Source organism: Canis aureus, chromosome 22 (genome assembly GCF_053574225.1).
Source record: "Canis aureus isolate CA01 chromosome 22, VMU_Caureus_v.1.0, whole genome shotgun sequence".
Taxonomy (NCBI): Eukaryota; Metazoa; Chordata; class Mammalia; order Carnivora; family Canidae; genus Canis; species Canis aureus.
The window spans coordinates 38894729-38920936 of NC_135632.1; the positions used below are offsets into that span (position 1 = coordinate 38894729).

The 26208-nt window shown below is 39.1% G+C and overlaps 1 protein-coding gene and 1 non-coding gene across 5 annotated transcripts in view; both read right to left on the minus strand.

Moving 5' to 3' along the window:
- The window catches only part of GADL1 (glutamate decarboxylase like 1), a 163522-nt gene that overhangs the window by 54917 nt on the left and 82397 nt on the right, over positions 1-26208 (minus strand). For all 4 annotated transcript variants that reach the window (XM_077865539.1, XM_077865540.1, XM_077865541.1 and 1 more), the window contains 2 exons: positions 17757-17956; positions 7613-7664 (listed from right to left, as the gene is read on the minus strand). In XM_077865539.1, the coding sequence (XP_077721665.1) occupies positions 7613-7664; positions 17757-17956 (252 nt within the window). The remainder of the gene's footprint in view (positions 1-7612; positions 7665-17756; positions 17957-26208) is intronic.
- LOC144294440 (U6 spliceosomal RNA) lies at positions 337-443 on the minus strand. The gene has a single exon (XR_013361820.1). It is a non-coding gene; the product is annotated as a U6 spliceosomal RNA (small nuclear RNA).

Here is a 26208-nt window from a genome sequence, read left to right on the forward strand (position 1 = left end):
TGCTTCGGATGTCTTCTCTGGCACCTCTGTGTGTAGACGAGTGAGTTTCAAGGCACAGCTCTGAAAATGGCTTCCTGTAGCACTTCAGACGTTGGATCCCTAGCAAATTCTAATAGTGGGATATCTCAGTGAATTTCTTTGCGATCCAGTGTACTACACTGTGCCCTCTCCAACTATGACTGGATCTTAGCCCTGGAAGGGAGTGGCCTCTTGATGGGTGCTCTATCCCAATTTTAGGAGTGGTGGTTGTTTTCTACATCTGCTATTTCTGTGGGTTTTTTAGGGTTCTCTTTTTCCCGTATGAGGAAATCCCCTATTAATAATTCTTCTTCTTTTCTTAATATGAAATGCCTCACAAATGTGTGTGTTATCCATGCACAGGGGCCATGCTAATTGTCTCCGTATCATTCCAATTTCAGTATATATGCTGCTGAAGCAAGCACAATAATTCTTCATTCTGCACTTTCCCCACTTCAAATTGCTGTGCAGTTTTTGTGTTCTTATTGGACCCTGACTAATACATCATTAACTCATTACTTTTCATTTGCATGGCAACATCATAAATCATTCTGTAGTAGTTTTTACCTGCTATCGTAGCTGCTCCATATTTTAGAAGTTAGGACCTAGGCCTTTTAAATCACCTTTTACATTTGTTTTACTTAGTTTCTGTTTTGATATATTTGAAGTGACATATCTGTGATTCCTTTTTCCCAGTATCTTTTAGAATTGTGTGGCTTCAGTGCCGTGGCATTTGAAAATTGATGAAGTCCTTTTGACACTTCATTTGATTGGAGAAAATTTGATCTCCATTTAGTGGAATACTTCTACTTCATCATTTCCAAAATTATTAAGATTTGGGGAAAATATCCCTTTGAATATTCACAAGGAACATATTTGAGTTTTCCTTGTCTCTTTGCCTGTGTAGCTTGAATTTGATACAGTGACTCTGTTCAAGAGGCTTCAAACCACTAATGAGTATTTTCAGAGTAGAGCCATTCACATGCCATTTTATTCCCTGTGTATAGGAAAGCCTGACCTCTCAGGTGTCTTAGGAATACTTTAGTCTATGTACTCTAACACCATAAAATTGAAAAGGCATAAAAAAGAATCCAAGTGTCGACAGAAGACAAATGATAGTGAAGGGTACAAAAACACCTGTAGTGGGGAAAACATTGTCATAATCTTTAAAAATTCATGGAAAAGCACAGAAGTACCACTAAAGAATGGATGGCTGCATTCTAGCCTGACTTTCAGAGAGAAAAGAAATAGATATAGTCTAAGAAATAAAGCAGGTAATTTTGATGTCAATTTCAGCAAGGATTATTGAGCGAACGATATGAGACCCCTTTGGGGAAATATGTCAAGGGTCACCAAGATGCCATAGCTGGCATTCTCTAAAACCAAGTCACATCAAAAGAAATTCATCTCCTTTGCTTATGACATCATTAGATCACAATAATGAAAAAAGACAAAGCTAGCACTAGGCATTTTAATAAGTAGAAATGCAGAATCTAGCAGACAGAGTAAAATAATCATGCAAGTATAAAATGGAGAAAAGGGGCATGATGGATCTTAACTGACTTCAAGGTATTCAATCTTAAATATCTGATTAGACTACTGAAACATTTCAAAGGCAGCACTGAGTAGCACAAAAAAAACCTGGGTTTTAGAGTCACATGGATGTGGCTCGAATCCCAACTTTACCAGGTCTTTGCTTGGACAAGTGTTGAACACTTTAATCTTCAGCTTCCTAATCTATGAAATGGAGATCATATTGTCTATCCCACAAAGTTGGTTTGATGAGCACAGAGATTATTTCCAAAATTTATTTCTGTATCTGGCATACAGCAGGCACTCTATTAGCCTAGTGACTATTACTTGGAGCTATATTGGTAGAAAGAGATGTCCTTTTCAAGTGGATGAATAACCCCATTAAAATCTGTAGTAGGTGAGATGCATCACTATTTTTGCATACACTATTTGAAGGAGAATGGTAAAGAATTATAGCCTGCCCAAAGATGGGTAACTGAAATATTCAATTCAATAAGCAGAATTTTCTGTGTTCTAGATACTGGACCAGACATTAAGATGAGAAAAATGACTTACACTGGATGCTTATCTCTTGGAACTCAGCGACTAGTAATGGAGCTAGGTAGAGGCAATTAAACTTTAATGGAATGAGAATTGCAAAAGAAGAAACTTCTCATAATACAAGAAGCATCTCTGGCCATAGACATAGTGCACATGTAGAAGCCCAGGTACTCAGGTGGATGGCAAGAACTTGGAATGAATAGAGAACAAGGTGTACTGAAGAGAGGTGAAGATGGGGATCCCTGGGTGGCTCAGCAGTTTAGCGCCTGCCTTTGGCCCAGGGCGTGATCCTGGAGTCCCGGGATCGAGTCCTGCATTGGGCTCCCTGTGTAGAGCCTGCTTCTCTGCCTGCTTCTCCCTCTACCTGTGTCTCTGCCTCTCTCTCTCTCTCTCTCTCTCTCTGACTCTCATGAAAAAATAAATAAAATCTTTTTTTAAAAAAAGAGAGATGAAGATGGACATGGAAATGAAAGTCATTTCGCAAAGGGCTTCTTCATCTGCCATGCTTGGAAGTTTGGGCTTGATTCTAGAGGCAATGTGGAATCCTGGAGAGTTTCGATCTTGGAAGCAGACTGCACTTTAGAAAGGCCACAGTATGGGTACCGTGTGGAGATGGGCTGGAGGGGCATCCAAGATGAGCAGAGGATGAGTTATGAGGCAAGCCAATCTGAAGAGTGATGGAAGCCTGAACTGAAGCAGTGGCTTCAGGAGTGGAGAAAACTGCCCAAGATACCTTTAAGAGAAGGGCAAGGAAGATAGGGAAGACAACATCAAGATTTTTGTTTGGATGGATCATACTTCTAATAACTGAAAGAAGAATGTAGAATTTGGGAAAAGAGAATGGCTACACTTCAGTTTCAAAATGTTGAATTTGAGGGGTTTCTGGAGGGAACAGTCAGATGAGCGTCTGACTCTTGGTTTCAGCTCAGGTCACAATGTCAGGGTCATTAGATCAAGCCTCATGTCAGGCTGTGCTCAGCGTGGAGGCTGCTTGAGATTCTCTCCCTCCCTCTGATTCCCCTCCCTGAAATAAATGAGTACATCTTAAAAAATTTTTTTAAATAAGAAAAAAAGAGATACTGAATTTGAAGTGCCTGTTAGAAAAATGCCTTTTCTAACTGAAAATTTCAGGACATGCCTATGTATAAAGGACTAGAATTTAGGAGACAAGTCACAGATAGAGGCATTAGTGAAGCCAATGATAACAACGTTCTATAAATGGATTAAACATTTCAGGAGGAGTATGTGGAAACAAAAAGAACTAAAGACAGAAGAGTAGGGGCAGCTGGGTGGCACAATGGTTGTGTGTTTGCTTTTGGCTTAGTTCCTGATCCTGGGCATCCTGGGATCAAGTCCTGCATCGGGGTCCCAGTGGGGGAACCTGCTTTTCCCTCTGCCTATGTCTCTGCCTCTATATAATGACTAAATAAATTTAAAAAAGACAGAGGAGTGGAAAATAATATTTAATGGAGTACCCAGATGAAGAGACCACCTTCTCATTGAAACTGAGAAGAAAAAGCCACATGGAAAGGAGAAAAACTGGGAGAGAAATTCAAAGAAACCATAATAGAAGAGCATTTCAAAAGGGAGGCAATGACTGGATAAGGTGTAAAATGCTAAAGAAATTCAACAGAATGAAGATCTAAGACTGTACATTGGATTTTGCAGGTAGAAGGGTGCTGTAATCTAATAAAACTAGATTAAAAGATAACTACAAATTGCAGTGTGCTTGATACATATTAATAGTACAGGTCAATAAGTAATAGAATATAAATAATTCGAGTTTGAGGAAGAGAACTGAGCTGTGAATTATCTGACACAGGAAGTGTTCAGGAAAAGGTTAACTTCCTGTTACCATTACTGTCAAGAAAGGTGTTTCCCACTTTGAACAGGAAATTGACTCAACGTCCTTGAAGATCCTTGATAACCTGGCAAGTCTATGAAATCTAAATAACTCTTCCTAATGTGGAACTCAGGAAGAGAAAAACAAAAAGTTGAATAATTAGGACTCTCCCAAGAGAGCAAAAGGAAATATGTGAATGATAGTATCCGAATGAATGAACCTCTAGGAAAACATCTATTAGATCTTAGATCCCACACAGAAAAACAGAAATGATTTTCAGGGGTCCATGAATAATGCAGAATCCATTTGAAATGATAACTTTCAATCATCTTCAAAAAGAGGTGCCTTATTTTTGCTGTTTTCAGGAAAAGATATTCAAGTACTGGATACTCTGTTTTGTTGTATTCATTTCCTATTTTCAATGTTCCACTTAACATTCTATCTGCTAAAAAGTGCATGAATATATATATTCATTATATAATATAAATCAAAATATAGACAAGAAAATATAAAAAATATATGTATATGTGTGTATATATATATATATATATTTAGAGACTTTCATTTTTCCTAAATTGAAAGACTCCATTTCACACTCTATACTCTAATCAAATCTCTCTTCTCTTAAGTATGCATTAGAGTTATATTTCATCAATCCAAAGTAAGCATTTGTTAACAAAAAGGATAATTGCCTTGACACTTAGATGTGAGATTCAAGGTCTAAATGTACATTATTCCTCCAAACAGAACACAGAGAAGAGACGCAAATGCAGATCACATATAAAAACCCTTAGAAGTAGGAATTCTGGAATGCTATTGAGAAAGCCACCTTCGCTGCTTTGGGGCCATCTGGCTCCCATAGATAAAATATCCAGGACAGAAGGCTGCCTAAGGATGAAAACCCACCTTAACTTGCATTAGAAGGATGTGAATGTTTGCAATTCCATAAAGATGATGGTGTGCGTTTCCTCCCATCACTTTTAAGCCTCTAGGAAGAATATATAAATAACTTCTAAAACAGTTCACCTTCTTTTCATCACTTTTTCTTTCAGCTCTATCAAAAGATTGCAGTTCCAAAGGTGTAAAGCACTTTCCATAAGCACCATGGTTCCCACAGCCAGAGAAATAAAGAAGGCGATTCAAACTTGTAGAATTCCCTCTTTATTTCACCTCAGGGAAATAAAGAAGGCAACTTAAACTCAAGAAAACTGAAAAAGTCACTCAGATTTGAACTCCAGGCAATCCTAGCGCTGTTGATTTACCCTCACGTGCTTACGTGTGTATCTCTTACAAATATACACACTTTCTTACTTAGTGATAATGCTATTATCATACCTGATAACCGAATTATCAATAATTCCTTGGTATTATCCAATAGCCAGTTTCACATTAGAAACTTCCCAACTGTTTCAAAATCTACTTTTTTTACGACTGTTCAAACTAAGATCCCAACAACTCTGTGTTTTGCATATGGTGAGGGGGCCTCTTCTGTCTCTTTGAACCCAGAGTGATCATCACTCCCTCCTCCTTAATTTTTCTTCATGCCACCAACCTGTTGAAGGAACCAGGTCAGGTGTCCTGTAGACTGTCCCATACTCTAAATTCGCCTTTTTGCTTCTTTGAGGTGTTACCAGAAAGTTATTTAAATATGGATTCTCTTGCTGTCTATTCAAGTTCCCTCATGTCCCTATTTTTTCAGGAACTTTGGATTCTTTTGTGGATAGTGGTGGAAGGCATGGTCAGGAGTCTCTGGAGCAGTGTTTCCCAAACTTGTGGTTTTCCACAAACTCTGATGGTTTTCCCAAACCATCATCACCATATCTCCCCTGGGCCACTGCAACAGCATCTCAGTTTGTCTGATTTACCCTTTCCTTGGCCTCCCTTCATCTCCTCCTACCTCATTCCTCTTTTCCTAGGACATCCAGCATGATATTTTAAAGTGGAATTTGGGGGGTAAGTGGGTGGCTCAGTCAGTTGAACGTCCAACTCTTGACTTTGGCTCAGGTCATAATCTCAGGTCCTAAGACCAAGCCCTGTATCTGGCTCCACACTGGGCTTGGAGCCTGCTTAAGAGTCTCTCTTGTACCACACCCCACTCTTCGTGCACTTTCTACCTCTCAAGAAAATAAAATAAAGTAAAAAAAAAAAAAGTTTAAAAAAATAAATAAAACAAAATGGAATTCAGACTCCTGTCTGCATAAAACTTCTCCAATGATTACACTTGGAATAAAAGCCAATACTAGAACCTACCTGACTCCACCTGATCTGGTCTCTGCCCCTCCCTCCACCTGCATCACCTCCTGCACACTCCCCACTTGCTTAATATAACTGCTGATTACTCAAACACATAGAATTCTTTTCAGCTGGAAGCCTTTGTAGTTGTTTACTGATTCTATCTAGAACATCTTTCCCTCGGATATCTGCATGGCACACTACTTACCATCAATCAGGTCTCACCTCAAAGATGACCTCAGAAGGCCCTACCTGCATGACCCAAGTGAAACAGGCCACCACACTCCCATCCACATCATCATTCCAGCATTCCACCCTTATTTCTATTATATAACACACATCTGTAACTCTCCATTTATTTGTAACTCTCTCATGAAACTCCTTTATTATTTTCTTGAGACATCTGCTTCCCTGATGTTTGCTAGGTATTAATTTGCTTGCCTGTTACTTGCCATTTGAATATAAGCACCACCAGGGCAGGGAATTTCCCTGTCTTATACCTATAGTACCTAGAACTGTGCCTGGTGCATAGTAATTGCTCAGTAAATCTTGCTGAATAAATGAATGCCAAAGGTTAGCCAGATTGCTTACACATGAAAAGGTTCCCAGATTGTAATCTCCAGGTGATTTTTGCATCAGGTTAAAGATTGCTATATAATATATGCTATCAGAAGATCTAAGAGAACCTCCTACACTTCATATTTCTTTTTTTACAAAGATTTTATCTATTCATTCATGAGAGACACAGAGAGAGAGGCAGAAACATAGGCAGAGGGAGAAGCAGGCTCCCCCCAGAAGCCCGATGCAGGACTCTATCCTCGAGCTCTGGGATCACACCTTGAGCCAAAGGCAGACGCTCAACCGCTGAGCCACCCAGGCATCCCACACTTCATATTTCTTAAAAATAAGAATTAAATAAGATCCTTCATATTTTCTAACCATATATTTTAGGGGGAAAAATCCAATATTCTCTATCCTTGCAACTATTTTATTTCTTGTATATAGCAAACAGTCCAACCACAAAATGACTTATTTTCCCACTGCTTCAAAGGTAATATGTTCCTATTATTTTATAAAAAGAGAAAACTATATGCATTATTGTACATTCACTTAATTGATTTTTCACGTGCAGGCACCACTACAGCACAGTGGAATATTCACAGTACAATCATCATGCAATTTATATATTTATTCAGTATTATCCTTGGTAATTATTATTGAGCACTTTAATTTTCAATACTTAAGGCACATGTGTTCTTTGCGAATCCAACAAAGGCAAAATACTCACTAATAGAGTAAATTAACATAATGGACTCCATGAATTAAGCTAATGACTTGTTTCTAAGTCTGCAATACAAAAACCAATGGAATATAACAGATTAGAAAATTGCCACCTTCATCACTGTTGACTGACAAAATCAAGAGCACAATTCCATAATCACTTACTTCCAGCAATAACTTGAATCCTTCTCTTTTCTTGATTTCTTCTACAAGGTACCTGAAAATGAGAGTCACAATAATATTTATAATCTGGCATCTAACAATTCCATGAACATGACTGGCACACAAAAACACTGTTATTTCAGAATGCAGAGACAAGGCTTAGAAATACAGGATTAGAAATAAGGAAGGGCAGAGGGATGGGGATAAACAAGGATTTCGACACATATCCCTGAACGTACTACAGATCCCTGGGGCCCAAGTAAAAAGATATATCATTTGGATGAGGTGATATCTATCTCACTTGTTAGCATCAGATTTTAACCCCAGTATGAAAACCACCTAAAATAGATTAGAGATAGACCTCTGTCCATGTGGGTTTTACATCCATGTTCTAGATGGGGATTTAGCATAGGTACTTAAATGACCTAGCTGGCTTTTGGTGTGTACCTCTACCTGTAAGCTCATTTAAGATCAAGGAAGTTTGACATTGTGTTTTCTAAGGCCAAAACAGAGAGAAAAAGGACTGATCATTAGTATCATGTTAAAAGTAAGTGGGCGGTAGCCACTACTAGAATATCTATGAAGTCATCTCCAGTATCAGAGAAAAGAGAACTATCCTGCCATAAGCAAAGGGCACAGATACACGAGATGTGAAATAGGATCAAGAAAAGACCAAAATGACTGAGAACATAGAGTAAATCAACATGGACACCTCTCCCTTGGGCTTGGTTATTATTTATATAAAAAGAGGAGCCATTTGAAATAATTGGCCTTAAAAACTAGTGATTTGATCATGAGCCTTCAGAAGTTCATACCCCTTGACCCAGTATTTCAAATTTGGGGGTAAAATGTAAGGAAATGATCAGGGACATTGACAAAAATGTACTTGCCAGAATACTTATTGTGATTTTATATATAAAGAAGAAAGAAAGAAAGAAAGAAAGAAAGAAAGAAAGAAAGAAAGAAAGAAAGAGAGAGAGAGAGAGAGAAAGAAAGAAAGAAAGAAAGAAAGAAAGAAAGAAAGAAAGAAAGAAAGAAAGAAAAAGAAAGAAGAAAGAAAGAAAGAAAAAGAAAGAAAGAAAGAAAGAGAAAGAAAGAAAGAGAAAGAAAGAAAGAAAGAAAGAAAGAAAGAAAGAAAGAAAGAAAGAAAGAAAGAAAGAAAGAAAGAAACATGACACTCATTCATGAGGTCTGGCTTTGAAAATTCTGGTCCATTCATCATATGAAATTATGGTACAATTATCTGGAAGGGGCACCTGAGTGACTCATTTGGTTGAGCATCTGACTCTTGATTATAGCTCAGGTCATGATCTCAGGATTGTAGGATAGAGCCCTGAGTCAGTCTCAGTGCTCAGCAAAAACTGGAGATCCTCTCTCTCTCTCTCTCTCTCTCTCTCTCTGAGAGCCTCAGAGAGAGGCTTCTTCTGCCCCTCCCTCCTTCTAAAAAAATTAATATAAATCTCTTAAAAAATAATTATATGGAGTATGATTATGTCACTAACTACATATATTCAATTCATACTTAAGGACAATAAAAATGTTTCTCTTGAGCCTCAATTCCAAGAAAACTGAAATAACACAATCTGCTTTTCTAATCTCAAGGATTGTTTCAAAAGAATTAAATAAAATCATTCATATATGTAATTTTACCTAAATCTATGTGTACATAGATGTGCATGTATTTCATGCAAATTAACTAGAAACAAGATTAAAGTCCAGAAATTGGCAAATGGTAAAATAAAATGTATTATAGCAATGCAGTGTAATATGACACAGCTTTTAAAAAGAAGGAATTATATATACTTCAATTAAATCACAGGGATGCCTATGATGTATTAGCACGAGATAAAAAGGTATTGAGAAGGTGGGAGTGAATGGGTGACGGGCACTGGGTGTTATTCTGTACGTTAGTAAATTGAACACCAATAAAAAATAAATTAAAAAAAAAAAAGAAATGTTGATAATATGACTTTGCTTTTTAAGAAATTATCAAAAAGAATGCAAAAGTAATACCTATCCCTATATCTATATCTATCTATAGTTTTTTTTCACAGAGTAAAGAATAGAAGGTACACAATAAATTGTTGGCGTTTACCTGGGGGAGGAACAAACTGGAGGCAATGGGGTAGACAGAGATTACTAACTCTCTTTTTAAATTTTTTTGCAAAGTTTCATAGATGTGGTTATTCATGTAATTTTTGAAAGAGAACTTAATAAAAGAAAAAAGGAAAGCAAAAAAACATAATAGATAGGCATATATAATTTCTGTCGTTACAAGGAAAGATTGTGAACCATACTTTTTTAGCTTCTCAGACACAAACATATATAGGTTATCCGTGAACTCCAAAGCAATACCACACCTCATGCTGAGGAAGCCTACACTAATCCTGGACACCCTGAGGCCATGGAAAAACTTCGCATTGCCAGAAATTCTGGGACTGTCTCTAGAAGATTCTAATTGTGCAGCTCATCAACTTTGTGACTCTAGGATAATTCCTAGCCTCCTGAGCCTGCCTCAGTTTCCTTCTGTATGTAACAGAGATGTGGGACTAGGTGGGTAAAATCCTTCCCTAACAGGTGATGACTGTAGGAAACTTGCTCAGAAGTCTCAATTAAAGCTATTTCTGTCAAACTGGCTAAAGCTACTCCCTAGAGAAAGGCATCCTAAAACAGAGCTGGATCATTTCAGTTAAAACTCTGCTATTTGGTAATGATGGGGACCTGGGCTTTGTGTCTGGGCCACTGTCCCCATTGTAGCCACTCTCAGAGCCCAAAGTGTAACACTCAACTGAGTTGAGAGCAGAGGTGATTTGGGTGAAGAGTTGCTATTATAAACATAATAAAAGGCTTACGCTGGAGTCACCTGACTATGCTCCATGCCAACCCATGTTAATTGGTCTCCCACATAAAAAAGTTCAGTTGCCAAATAAATGCGAGCAATGCTGGGCATGCCAGTTAGATTACTTTTGTCTACAATTAGAAGGGTACTTGGCTTAATTCATAAAGACATTTATTGAGCTGGGTGGATGGTTCAATACTGTCATCAAGAACCAGGCATTTTCTATCTTTTCAGCCTGCCTTGCTCAGAGTGCTAATGATTGTCTCACGTTCTCAAATGTGTGCTACACTCCACACTTCACATCCTTATATGAGTGTCCAAGAAGGAAAAGGGGGGGCCAGAGCAAAAGCATTCCCTCTCTCTTTCTCTCTATTTAGGTAAGAATATTTTCCCCAGAAGCCTTCGAAGAATTCTCCCTCTTCGGAGTGAGCCCTTGACTGAGGCCGAGTCATATATTTACCCCTAAACTCATTACAGTCAGCAGAGATTGGCTTAGACCAATGTTCCCAGCTACACCATTGCTACCTAAATAAAATCAAGGTTCTTTAGCAAGAAAAAGAGGGAAGAATGGTTGTTGGGTGAACGATAAACAATGTCTGCATATTAAAAATGTTAAAAGCAAAGTTAAAAGTGTTTCTATATTACAGGCCCCCTCAGGAGCACTGAATCTCTGAGAGAGAAGTAATATAATATAGTTAGCACTTCCCAAACATATTTGACCATGGAAACATTTTTTGGAAGAACATTCATTAAGATCTTCTGGAAGTCTATTATCCCACAGAGAGCAGTTTTGGGGATGCTAGTTGAAAAGTGCATCTTCAGTAGGGTACCTTCCCCAATTAAAGCTTAAATGAAAAGAGTTTGGGGAGGGAATCCAAGTAAGGTTTGAGTCATTTCTGCCTACATTCATAGGAATGATTTGTTCCTCACAATTTTTCTTTTCAATACATGGAAATAGACCAAAGATAAAATAGAAAAAATAAAATAATTAAAAAGAAAGAAAGAAAATAAGTTTGCATCTTATCTGATACAAACTAGAAAAAGATGTACTTTTAGTTTGGGGACATAATGTAGGAACCAGAAACTACTTCAACCAAAAGGCATCCAGTAAATGGGTTCAAAAGCAATACGGACACCTGGGTGGCTCAGCGGTTGAGCTTGAGCATCTGCCCTTTGGCTCAGGGTGTGATACTGGGGTCTTGGGATCAAGTCCTGCATCGGGCTCCCCACAGGGAGTCTGCTTCTCCCTCTGCCTATGTCTCTGCCTCTCTCTGTGCCTCTCATGAATAAATAAAATCTTTAAAAAAGAAGAAGAAACAATAGCTTATAAAACTCATCACTGTGCTTCTCGCTAAGCTTAGCAAAAAGAGAGAAGGGAGGAAAAAAATACACATTAACAAGAATTTTCACCAGTCCTACTAGCTAAAAAAACTCCTTGTTGTAAGATTCCAGCTTGATTTTGAAGCAGACACGAATGATAATTTTGCTTCCAAACACATCCTCTTCCTTTGCTTACAAATATGCTTCCAACACTGAAGACCCTCAATTCCCCAATTAGTTAAACGATGATGTCTGATGTTTTTGCATTTAACTTGTCCTTTGGCAGGACATTGTTTCCCTTTTGGAAGCAGCCTTCCCAGTCCTTTTCTCAGCTACTCAGAGTCTCCCTGGAACACTCTGACCAACTTTCTCTCCCAGTCTCACCTCCTCATTTGAAATGTTTTTTCTGATGTGCAGAGCCTCCCAGAACTCCTGAGAGGCTTCTCCATCTGCTTTCTGTATGCTCTGCATATATTAGAACATATTGCATGACTTGTGTGATTCATCACAGACACCTACATGATACGTTCTACTGCAATTGTGATTTTTGAAAAATTACCAATATAAAGAAAAAATGAAAACACTGGCCCTCTCGTACCCCCACAGACTCCCCTCCTCTCCCCACCTACAGAAATACACTAGCACAGAGGTGCCATTGTGTAACTGCTCACCTTTGCCACACTGAAAACAATAAATCCCTCAGTATTCATGTAAGTCTGTGAAATGAATGCCATCTGAGAGATTACAGAGATTGTGTGTCAAGGGACTAGATAGATGATCCACTGGAGATCTAACAAAGTAGCCGGATGGGAATTCTTAAGCTGTTTGTTGTTGTTGAAAAGATTTACACACATGACTTTTCTCGGCTGGCTTTAAAAATTACCTCTTACTGAATATCCATTTAACCTGAGGGCCATGGCAGAGGCCTAGAAGGAGCCGCTGGCAACAGGTAGCCCTGGGTATTGGGAAACATTTTCAACTTTCCTAGGCAGATATCAGGGATACTCAATCACCTGCCTGGTACAGGAGGTGGTGGTTTTAAATCCCTCCTCTGGGTTTGGATCATGCTTAATAATTGCATAGTGTTGTAAATCCCCAATGTCACTGGTTTTCAAACAACCCAAGGGGCAATCAAGCTTTTAGTCATCAATATTTCTCCAGATAAGAGTTTTCTTGCAGATTGTAATGACAAGGGTCGGATGGAAATTAGTAAAGGCCTTAGAGATCTTCCAGGCACTAATTTTCCCCTTTTTCCTAGATTCTGACAACTCATTAAATAGGAATCTTTGTCCTCTAATGTCTGCTTTTGCTTTCCCAAGGGAAGAGAGAGCAAGCTATCTGATGAAGGTGGTGGCAATCCATTTCATCATTCCATCACACTCTGATCCTTAAATCTTAAGTAAATATACAAATTTCAAAACTAAGCTCCATTTTGATTCAGGAACATGGAATATTGTTTTTAGGGAGCCAGGGCAATCTTTCTTGCAATATTTCAGGGGGAAAGAGTTGCCGGGCCCTTCTAGTATTTGAGAGACCTGACCGAGGGTCTAGGGAAATGGGTGTCTTTTCTACATCAGGCTATTTGGTGGGTATCCCAAATAGTAATGCAATCCTCATTTGCAGCTTTACTTTGCTAATTCTTATCTCCTGAAGGAAATAATATGTCTTGGAAATAAAACAACATTAATTATGAAATTATAGATATTATGCCAGGCGGAGCCTTCTGGGCACAAATGAGAATTGTTTTTATTAGGTAAACTCTAAAGCCAGTGCCCTAGGGTCAGCGAGCTTGATGAGAAATGGTGTTTTAACTCCCAAGAGTCAGTGGTTTGAACCGATTACACTGGCTCACTTAATCAATGGTGTTCTACAGTTAGTATGGACTAGCTAGTGAGTGCCAACTGTTAAATATTCAGGAATTTTGCAAATCTCAACTGTTGGCAACTTGAAATTTTACACAATGGGAATATTTACACCGTGGAAGTTGGCAGACGTTACAAACTGGAGTTTTTGTTTCTCCCTCCAGAGAGTCAGTTAACCAGGACACCACTGTACCTGGGCTCAAACACAATAGATCCTAGAACTGAAAAAAAGCTTTTCCTTTCCTAAAGAGCAGAACCAAAAACCAATTAGCCAATTTGAAAATAAATAAAACCATAAGAATAAATACTTATGTTTCGAGCTTGATATAATTCTTAATTTTTCTTTCTTTGAGTTTAGAATTTTGTATTCATTCCAAGTGATACACCTTAAAGGGCTTAGCCAAAAATAAAATAAAAATAGAGGTACCTGGGTGGCTTAGTCAGTTAATTGTCTGACTCAAGATTTTGGCTCAGGTCAAGATCTCGGGGTTGTGAGATTGAGCCCCATGTCAGGTTCCACACTGGACATGGAGTCTGCTTAAGATACTCTCTCTCTCTCTCCCTTTCCTTCTGCCCCTCCCTTCCAGCTCTCTGTCTCTCTGTTTCTTTTTCTTAAAAAAAAAAAAAAAAAGGAAAGAAAGAAAGAAAAAGAAAAAGAAGAGAAGAGAAAAGAAAAAGAAAATGACTCAATATTTGCTTGGCCTTGGGGGTAGGAGAAAAGGATGATTTCTGCTCATCCCAGGAATAGAGGGTTGGATGTATGAAAACTGTGGAAAGTTAAGGCAAAAAAAAAAAAAAAAAAAAAAAAGAAGAAGAGGGATCATTTTTCAAATATTTAGATATAGGTCACAGAGTCTGCAGTGATGCTCGCTGAAATGTTAATTCAATTCAATTCAACTTGACAAACATTTACAAACAATAAGTGTTTGTTGAATTGAATTGAAGTGTTAACATTTATCCTCCTGTGATATTTCGCTGCAAAAATTAGAGAGTATCCTTAGACTATAAATTAAATCCTACCCTGAGATGAATTTTAACTTTATAACAAATATGATCATCAAATATTTATATCTAGCCTTCTTTCAAGACACCTGTCAATGAATTACTTAGCAGCTTAAATCATATAATGTGGATAGTCTACCTCACTTAAGTAGTATGAGAAAATGCCAGAAAAAAGGAAATAGAGCTTTTTGAACTTTTATTCTAATTGAACAGAAACTATGAATATTTATGGTAGACAGTTTCATTATTTTCAACATTGGGTAGTTATCTACCTTAATTCTGCTGGAAGTACACTAACCCTGCTCCTAATAAAGGCATATTTTCACCTGTTCAGCATATATTCTATAAGAGGAATTGATGTTGTCCTAGTGCCAAGGGAGGGTATGTGACTCAGTATGACCAGTGAGATCACATTTCCCTGGCAACAGTGACTGATGACAGTTAGACCTTTGCCTCATTCAGATATGAAAACTTCCTTTGGGATTGCTGAGAGAGGAGCACATTCTCATTTTGACCTTGAACTTGAATCTGGGACAAGAGAGGATAGAGAGCGGACACTTCTGGCAGCCTTTTTCCTACATAGGAATAAACCCACATAAAAGACGGCAAACCTGAAAGATGGAGGAAAATCGAGGCCTGTGATGTCGTTTAAGCCCTTAGATAAAGTCATTCCAGATGTCATCATTATACTAGCTTAGAAGGAACATGGGATAATAAGTTACCTTTCTTTGTTTATAGTATCTTGAATTATGGTTTCTTTTGCTTGCCACCTAACCCATCTTAAACAGTACAGTGTTTATAGATTTTTAAAACTACTTCTTAAATCATAATCACTAGAATTGTTGACTTCTAACAATCTTCTATAAGTGCCAAAGCCATCTCTTTACCTGTCCTTTTACCCAAACCATTATGAAAAAGAATAAAGGAAACCTCATTTGAAATGGAGTCAGGAAGCCATGAAGATGGAGCTTTCCTGCTCTACAAACTCACCATCAACTGCAGACCTCAACAGGAGGAGGCGTGCCTTGTATTTTCCAACAGGAAGAAGCCTGTTTTACTAACCACAGCAAATAGGAAGATTTTCTCTTTGTCTAGCAAAAGCTCTAGGCAATGAGAAGCCATACTACCAGCCAGTGAGAAACCATCATTCTCTGTCTCTTCCAATGGAGTCATGTTGAAAACAACACCTCTCAACTTCCCCTTTTCCTCTATACAAGTGAACTCTTCTCCTTTGTTCTCCAGACTCACCTATGGCTTGCCATACTTTGCATGTCATGAATTTCAATTCCTCTGCCATTCCCAAATATGCCCATTTTGCTGGTAAAAAACTGGCTGTTTCATTTTCAAGGTCAATACTATGTAAATATGCAGTTCTTCTGCTAAAAGGCAGGTTGTATTCCCTCCCTCTTGACATTGAGCTTGGCCATGTGATTTGCTTTGGCAATTGGAATGCCAGTAGATATGACATAATCAGGACTTCAAAATCAGCTTGCAGGGACGCCTGGGTGGCTCAGCAGTTGAGTGTCTGCCTTAGGCTCAGGGTGTGATCCTGGGATCCAGGATCGAGTCCTGCGTTGGGCTCCCTGCATGGAGCCTGCTTCTCCCTCTGCCTATCTCTCTGTGTCTGTCTCTCATGAATAAATGAATAAATCTTAAAAAATAAAACACAAAGTTGGCTTGCATAATGGGGCTTGCCTTCTTGGCCTTCTGTCATCTTCAACACAAGAACATACTCTGGCTCACTTGTTAATCCAAGGAAGATTCAAAGCATGTGGGGAGTAGACAGAGACCCTCCACCAATCCTCACAGCCACCACAGAATGAGATAAAGCCACTCCAGCCCACAAGCAGATGTCCGAGAATAAATAATTGCTGTTTTAAGACACTGAATTTTCAGACCGCTGTTAGACAAAGCACCCATACAGCTTCCAGTATAGAAAGAGAAAATTGTTTTAAATCTCTAAGGAGAGACCTCAGGATTTTGCAAGTGAAATGTGAATAGGAGAGAGAATCCAAACCAGAGTTCACAAACGCTGATGCCTATAGTGGTTAAGCAAGTAAGAATAACCAAAAAATCATATAGCATGTAGCATACATCAGGCACTGTTCTAAGTGTTTGACATATGTCAATTCATTTAATCCTCATAATGATTACTTGAACGACGTACTATTGTTATCTCCGTTTTATTGGGACAAAACTGTTGTACAGAAAAGTTAAGAAAATTGCTCAAGTCACCTAGGTTGTAAATGATGGCGCTAAGTTTTGAGTCCAGGTTGTCTTCAAAAAACAGGAGGAAGCAGGGGGAGTGTGGTTCTCTAGACAGGCATCAACATGTTCAGTGGTTTGTCACCATGTGGGATCGAGAGCATTCTGATCCTTTGAGAGGAGCCAAAAATCCAGATTTTTGACAATCTCCCTATTTTTAAATATTTTACATGTTCAAATGTTTGATTTTTTTTTAACACCAAGAAGATTAAGCCTATGTAGTTCAGGCTCAACAAATCAGATTTAAAATTAAATTCGGCTATGATCTGCCCATTTGCACCCACTGATCCACGCTTAGCAGAAAAGTCTTCTTTGGGTGGCAAATGTCCACCACCTGTATCTCAAGAGTTTTTCTAATGTCTTGGAAAATGGCTTCAAAAGTTTGGTCTCCACTGTTATGATGAAGCAAGTAACTATAGCACTTTCACATTACCTTTACCTTTGTGTCTTTATTCCAGCCCCACATTCTCCCAGACTTTTCAGGTCTTTAAAATCACCATGATTTGGGCTCTTCCTACACCCATTTTCTTCCATTTCTAGGGCTTCTATCAGTATCCTTCAAGGATATTAAAGAAGCCTCCTGAGTGCTCCTGGAGCACCATATACCCACCCTTACCAAAAAGTAAGTTCACTTGCATTTTATCAGCTTTGTCACCTAGATGTATCTCTAACTGGGCTGGGATCCCAGAGGGTAGGGGTAGGACTGCTTTGTCCACAATTCCTAACACATAGTAGGTACTGAGAAAATGGTCATTCGATGAAAGAAGAAATGCACAAATGAAAGAACAGATATACAGACATTGCAAATGTTATTTCCATTGATTCTGTTACAGACATACACACACACATAGGCAAGTACCTAGATAAAGCGAGTGCACGATTAACTCTTTCTTCAAGGCCTAATGTGCCCAGGGCCTTCCAAGTCATCCAGAACTTGAATGCATCTGGTCTCCTGCTGCATTGGATAGACTTGTCTCCCGTGTCGTAGCTGACATCATAGAATTTATCCTGCTGGAAGAGGTAAGATGCCTTGGCAGAATAGCATTTCTTAAGAAGGTCCTTTTAAAAAGAAAGAAAAAAGAAAGGAAGGAAGGATAAAAGGAAGAAAGAAAGAAAGAAAGAAAGAAAGAAAGAAAGAAAGAAAGAAAGACTGTAAGACTGTCCATTTTTAGAATGATTTCAAAAACACACCCACAAACAAAACCTGTAGGATGTTCTACTACCTTGTGCCAAAGCACCTGTTCTCACTCTATGACTGCCCTGCATAGGAAGCAATATGTGTTAACTTTCAGACACAGGTTACCATTTTTGTTTGAAAAGGAAAAAAAAAAAAAAAAACCTCCGAGTTGAGAATGCCAAGTGCATCTTCACAATCTTATTGATGAGTATTTGGAAGCTTGGAGGTGACCATGTACAACACATTGTACAGACAATATCAAGGTGGATCAATTTCTCAAGATGAAAGAAATCTATCTATAACTCACTCAAGCCTCTATATTGGAAAAAATACCTAATGTATTGAACACAACACACTTAATATAATTTCATAGGCAAGAAACTATGCATTTATATCTCCTTCCTTTTAAGTTATATCCATGTTGACAAGCCCAGAAGTGAAAACAACCCAGGGATAAAAAAAAAAAAAAAAAAAAAAAAAAAAAAAAAAAAACCTGAAGAAAGAACTGTAGAAAAGTTCATCAGGAGCCAGCAAGTTATGATCCCCACAAATATCAGCTGCAATTCCAAAGTGGTTTGGGGGTTGGTTTTGCAACCAAATTCAATTCTCATTTACTGACTGGTTACCTCTCTCTAAACAGTGGGCAACAATTTACTCTGTTTACTACCATTCTAGATTCTTCACCTTGACCTCTAAATTTTTAGAATTTAAACCCTGTTGCCTTCAAAGTTACCTGGTATCTAAAGAATCCCATATTTCCTAACCCATCCTTCATAGTCCTCCAATTGTCTGAGCATCTTCATTGCTACAGAATACCTAGTAAAACCCTTTGCTTCCCCAACATAACCAGACTACTCAACGTCCCTTAACCACTAGATCATGCCCCATCTGCATCTTTGCTCACACCATTTGCTTGACCTCACCTTTATTTTAATATAATATTTAACACATTCAAAAAATACATATGGAGTACTTACAAGTTCTGAAGTTTACTAAAACCAAAGACAGTCTTTCCTCTTTATCTAGGTTTTCCCTTCCTTTGGGTCCCATCTCAAGTTATGCTTTCCCTTCAGCATCTTCCCTGCCCATGTCATTGGACTCACTTCTCCCTTTTATATTTGGATGCCTCTGCTGGCTTTGCTCCTGTGCTGCTGGTACTCAACATGCAGTCTGTGTAGATTCTTTCTTTATGTGGCCAAGCAAGTTCTTGAGGGCAGGAATCATTTCCTATTCATGTCCATACCAATAGAGCTTAACACTGTATTGGGCATAGAGGACCCTCCCTAAGCAATTAGGGTGATGATACCACTCCCTGTATTCCACACTTCCCTAACATTCTCCTGACATGTAGTATGAACAGAATAAACACAGATATATGAGCTTCTCATTTGGCACATCTCCTAAGTCTTAATGATATGAAAGGATCAGTGCCGTACAGGAAGGTATCAGAGAAACTTCCCAGTGGTCACAGAGGTCCTAGAAAATGATCTCCTCTAAACGGAGAGGGTATTCACTTGACTGATCAATGTGGTACATTCCAAATGAAAGCAGGCACTTGCTGTCTTGATAGTAACACTATCTTGTGTGGACACTAATATGTATATAATGTGTTCCACTAGCAGAATGCATGATTTTATGCTATGTAAAAAATTATAGACCAATTATAATCAAGAACTCCAAAATTCCACTCAACCAGCATCCAAAATAAATAGTATAAAATAATAGCTAAAGGAATACTTGTAAGTCCTTAGTTTTGCTCTGATGGATATTGTTGGTAGACACAGGGGAAGAATAGATGGCTCTGGTTTCCACATTAAGGTATAAAGAGCCCCTTACTCTTTAACCTTTTTTTAAATTTTATTTTATTCATGAAAGACACAGAGAGAGGGGCAGAGACACAGGCAGAGGGAGAAGCAGGCTCCACACAGAGAGCCCGATATGGGACTCGATCCCAGGTCTCCAGGATCACACCCTGGGCCGAAGGCAGCGCTAAACTGCTGGGCCACCCAGGGATTCCCTACTCTTTAATCTTTACTTTTACTCTATCAGCAATCCTCAGCTGTGATCACAGCCGCCACCATTGCATCTCCCTACCCTCAAAGGTCAGAAAATTTGGTTATTATTTCCATAGCAACTGCAGCCTGACAATATATTATAACACTAAAAGGCCACTGCAGGAATCCTTGGGTGGCTCAGTGGTTTGCCACCTGCCTTTGGCCCAGGGGGTGATCCTGGAGTCCTAGGATCAAGTCCCACACTCCCTGCATGGAGCCTGCTTCTCCCTCTGCTTGTGTCTTTGCCTCTTCTCTCTCTCTCTTTCTCTCTGTGTGTCTCTCATGAATAAATAAATAAAATCTTAAAAAAAAAAAAAAGGCCACTGCATACATTTTAGGGACAAAGCATGCACATACACTCTTATACTTGCATCATGACTATAAATTTACTTCCATCAACCATGAAAGACTCAAAAAAAAAAACACAAAAAACTCCCAAACAGATGAACTTTGGACATGTCTTGGGAAAGTTTCAGTGCCTCAGGCTAGTGATTGAAAAGGAGAGGAAGCCTATCCATTATCAGGAGATGAATTGCATCATCATAGGCAAATGGAGAAGAGAAGAGCCAAAAAAGCATAGAGCAGAATGAGTGATTGTCCTGTAGTCGCGACACCATTAATTTCGTTACACTGAAAAAAATTCTCCTGCCTTGGGAAGCTTTCATAAAGAACAACTGGAGGCTTGGGATTCACTTTATTGAAAATAAATGAAAACTTTCACCACAAAGTTCCTGTTTTGCATTTTAGTTTACATCCTTGTGTTAAAATGGATGAGACGTCTTTAGTTTTAAGATACACATCTAGTACGAGAAGATGCTCAGATCTCCAGAGAAAAGAGCATTTTGGAATACGTAGAATAAAAGTTAATGTTTTTGAAAACAATTAGTCATTATTGTACCATCAAAGAGAAACACCCTGTTTATCTTGCTCATCTTTACAATCTTAATGCTAGCAGGACTATAAATACTAGTTATGTGATTTCCAGGGACATGGATGCAATGAGAATACCAATTGGTTTATATTGTGATGCCATCTCAAACAGTTCTCAGGAATTAGTAGCTATTGTATTATCGCACTCACACAGTGGCAAGTGAAAGAAATGCAATCAAAGTAGCTTAAGTGAAAAGGGGAATTTTTTGATAGGCTTATATATTTAAAAGTCTAGTCATAGACAATATTCAGGCATTGGTGAATCTAGTATCATATCTGGAATTTGTCTTTTTCCTCTTGTTCTCTTTTGTATTGGCCTCTTCCCCAAGGCAGAAATCTGATAAGAAGCATCCCAAGAAGCTCTGTTTGGAGAGAGAAGGGGAATGGAGAAGAGACAGCCTCTGCCCGTGATGCCACTGAAGCGGAGAGGGCCTGTTGGCCTCCCAATCTCACTCTCTTGTCTAAACGTCCTGTTGCCAAACTGAACAGGGAGCCAATTGGCAAGGGAGTCTGGGAAATGTGGTTTGTAGGAGTTGGGCCCCTTTCAGAGCCAAGCAGAGGAAGGCTGAAGAATGAATTACACAGCAAAGGGAAACAAGCAAATGGCAAGCATGCTGCATGAGTACAGAAACCACAACTTCCCTTTTCACTGTTGGGCTCACAGCACTTAATGTAGCACATGAGAGTAATCACCAGAGCTAGAATTAATGGAGTCTTTACTGTGTGTCAGGTACTGGATATGCATGAACTCATTAAATCTCCAAACAGCCCAATGAGGTAAGTTCTGTTATTTTTGTCAATGCTATTGTCCATGTGACAAAACTCCAACATGGTGAGGTTCAGTTAATTACCCAAGATCACGTAGCCACTAGATGGTGGAGCTGGATTTCAAACCAGGGTGTTGGGATTAAGAACCTGAACTCTATCCATGACACTCCAGTCTTTCTACAGTGGGCCCTTAAGTACATGTGGAAGAGTGCTCCAGCAATGCTCATTAAGAGACCTCAGAGGGATCCCTGGGTGGCGCAGCGGTTTGGCGCCTGCCTTTGGCCCAGGACGCGATCCTGGAGACCCGGGATCGAATCCCACGTCGGGCTCCCGGTGCATGGAGCCTGCTTCTCCCTCTGCCTGTGTCTCTGCCTCTCTCTCTCTCTCTGTGACTATCATAAATAAAAATAGAAAAAAAAATTAAAAAAAAAAAAAGAAGAAAGGAAGAGACCTCAGAGAGCCAGGTAAAATGGGAGATGGCCTATCAAGAACACATTGAAATAGAGATCGAAGTAACTATAGTCCTGTTGCAGATCCTTACTCTGTTCCCGTAAGTATGACCTCTGTTTTACTAGCAGTGGCATCTTGTTTATAAAACATTTTTATAGGTTTCTAAATACTTGTGATTGTTGTGATATTTAAGGGCATCACTACTACAAGTACATAATGAACCCGGTAGGTTGCATGTTTTCCTTGTTGATGAGTCAAGCCATTTTTTAAAAATTTTCATAGGCTAGATCAAATGCTACCTCCTTTTGCCCAGGATTCAGTGACTACCTGGGCCTACTTAAGTCCTCACTCCTTGCGATCACGTTTTTCAGCTTAGCAAAAGAAAGCTACCCCAAATGCTTCCCATATGGCTCTTTCCATATTCTGTCCCATATAATTATTTATATGTAAGACATTGTCTAAATGCCTTAGGAAAGTGGTATACTCATCATCTCTGTACTAATTAATTCATTACAAAATTATGTACTGAGGACCTGTTATATAACAAGGACTATAAGAAGCCTGGGCTACAACCCGTAGAGGTACTAAGCATCTCAGCTAACATTTGTGGATTGCGTGCGCAAAACTAAATTTAGGCTATAAATAGCAGAAAGGCTTGGTTGTCATCAAAATGCAAAAGTGAATTTTAAAAATGATCATATCTTCTGATCTTGGCTTTATTGATGGATTGCACAAACACTGAGTGGCTTAGTATATGCCAAAAGCTGTGCTTGGCACTGGACATGTAACAGTAAAAAGAAAATCACTATCCCTAAGAAGTTTAAGATGGAGAGAGTGATAGGAAAACAGACAGTTACAGGATGGTGCTAGAATAGGGGTAAGAACACGGGAACGTGAAGGCAGGTCAACTTTCATTAACTTGGAGACATTAGAATAGGGCTGTTCGGGAGCAGAAATATGTTACTAAGAGCTGAAAGATGGGGAGCAGCTGGGTAGAAGAGAAGGTAGAATTAATTCAGTATGACTTGGGCTAATTAACCGGGAAGGGCAGAGCTGGGAAGGCTGGAAAGGTAAAGAGTAGCCAGGTCACCATGCTCTTAAGTGCCACAATAAGAATGACTGGCCATGGAATTTTCCCAGGCTTGTACAGATATTTCAACTTAAACTTCATTACTGAACTGGTGGAATAAAGTGAGAATCAGCAGATGTGGGAGTCTGCTTTTGATTTAGTCACCTGGTGTCAGAGCTCAAAGCAAGTTCACTCAACATCTTGGCCTTCATTTTTCTCATCAACATAAAGGAGACAGTGATACTTGTTCTACCTGCCATTACAGGAGTATTGTGAAAATCTAATGAAGAAATGTCAACCAGGAACGCCTCTCAGTCTTTGGCCAAAATCCTGCTCCTCACTTCCTTTCTCTGACACATTCCCATACCGGTGATTACTTCTCTCCCCAAGCAAGCTGAAGAACAAGATGCCAGCTCCAGACGTCTTCACTGTGTATGAAATGAGCATATTATACCTCTCACCCTCCTCCCCTTTTAATGGTATGTGTCTGTAGCTATAGAAAACCAAGTTGATAGATTATGTTAAGGCTATTAAGAGAAATCTTCGAGCAATAGGAAGAACTGTCCATGGTCTTCATCCTCCAAGTGGAGATAAGCCTTAACCTTGCTTAAGCTCTTAGACTTGATGGCTTTCAGAGATACTGTGGATCTTTCAAGTGAAAAACAGACAGTAAGGGATGGGGTAGGGGAGAAGGAAGGAAAGGAAAAAAGATGACATAAAGATATCTCTTCAAGGAGAGATTTCAAGTCTTAAAGTACAGGTCAATCCCAGTTATGCCCCAGTTATCTGTTTATATGGGTGTGTTTGAAACCTGTGGAAACCAGACTGCTCATTTTCTCCTCCAACACACCAAGGTTCTCGTCCTAGCACACACCCTCAGGAATCGTTGACATTTTTTGTCTAAATAGCTTTCGATCTACAAAGTAGGAAGGTGAGAATATATCCTCATTTCCTTCAATGGAATGTCCATCCACTACTTTTGACTCTCTCTGTTTTCCCTTCGGTCCTTTCTGACTTTCAAGGGTATAGAGCATTTTATTAATCCTTGTGGTAGGACTAAGATCTGGTCATCAAAATCACTGGCAACAGGAAAATTTTTGCTTTTGCCTTCATCAGAGTCCTGACTCCATCCCTCTGTGCTATGCACCTTCCACTGGACTCCCCTAGTCTCGGACAGTCACTAAGTGACAGCAGGGTGTGTTTGTTTCATACACTCAACTCTGCTGTAAGCTCTGCTCATTGTTGGGAATTGAACTGTAATCAGTTAGATCTCAGCTTTCTGGGCTTCTACACACAGTGTTTCTGCATTTTGCCCTAATCACATTCATCTATAATCCAAAGCAGGTACCCTTTCATTTGCAGATTCTTTGGATAGACATCTTTCATTTTTCTCATTGTATGCCTTTGATCCTTTCTTTTTGGATTGATTTATTTAATTTATTTTTCTTTCTGTTGCATGAAGCTTTTTCACTGGCTGTCAGAGCAGAAAATTGTTAAAAATCATCTGGTGTTGCATCCTGCTTGAGAGAAAGCTTATTATTTTTAATGAATGGCCACAGGTTTTTTTTTTTTCCCAAACTCCCCAGAAGATCGGGATCCTTATTTGCCTTTTCCTTTGTCATCTGAAGGCTAGTTTCAGACACGCTGTGCCTCACAGGCCACCTCAGTATCTGCAGAAGGTTCACACCCAGACCCAGAGGCTTCTGTTAGCAGCTCTGAATCATTTTTTGATCAATTGATTTAGCCCTCTTTCTTATTCCATTCAAGCATTTTCCAGACGTTAGTATCACCCCTAGATCAACCTCTGCCTAGGTCTTCAATTAATTCTCCAATTCTCACTCCCCTCTGTCATGTGTATTTTCTGGAAGGTGTTAGGTATGGAAGTTTGCTTGTATTTAAGATGCTTGTGCTTGAATTCCTGAAGAATTGGGTGAACAATCTGCCCTCCTGTCTTCTACCACGTGGTGAATCATTTGAGCCTGTTGTCCTGCCCACAACGAGGTGGGAGGGGTGGTCCCCTTTCCCAAGGGTGGGGCCAGTGAGGCCAGAAACTCCCTAGTTTTCTTGATAAGGTTTCTACATTACTATCACGTGAACCATTAAAAGATCAGCAGGGCCAAATCACCTGGACATCATCTGTCAAAACCACTAATTATCCTGGAATAGCTGGGCACTTAGTGTTAATAACAAAGCTCCACTTCTCCTTCCACAAGGCCTCCTGGAAGATTCCAGAAAGTTTTGTTAAGTGCTAGGCTTGCAGGCCTGATGGGGATTTTCAGAGAAGTGAAAGAGTATTTTAGTGCCAGACTGGAGATCTGTGTTTGCTAACAAAGTGTGGCAAGTGTAACTCTTCCATAAATATCTGTAAATAAGGGTCAGAATGAGCTGATTTAAAAATGCAGAGCCTGAGCTAAAAAAAAAATTTTAAAGAAATGCAACTTAATAATTTTTAAGCAGCAAGGGTGACTACGGAGAGCAGAAAGTTGGGCTCAGTATCTTAGAGAATGTGTAAGTGCTTCTATAAATAGGCAAGAAACATTTGATAGTGCAGAGATCACTTGGTGATACCTCTGCATGCCCTACAAGCATTTAAAAATAGTGCAATTGGGCTTCTCTCTTAGGACAGATGAAGATTTTCTGATTTTCCCTAGGTAGCTATCAACATAGTTTCTCTACTAAAGATAATCTAAAGCAGTGTTTTTCAAATTTCGATTATAACCCACAGTAAGAAATTATTTTAAAATAGTAACAGTATTTACCCTAATATACATGAAACTGAAACAGGAGTTTCATGCCATTGTGCCTGTCATTACCACATGGACAGCATACTGATATTTACTATCTGTTCTGACTCTTCATTAAA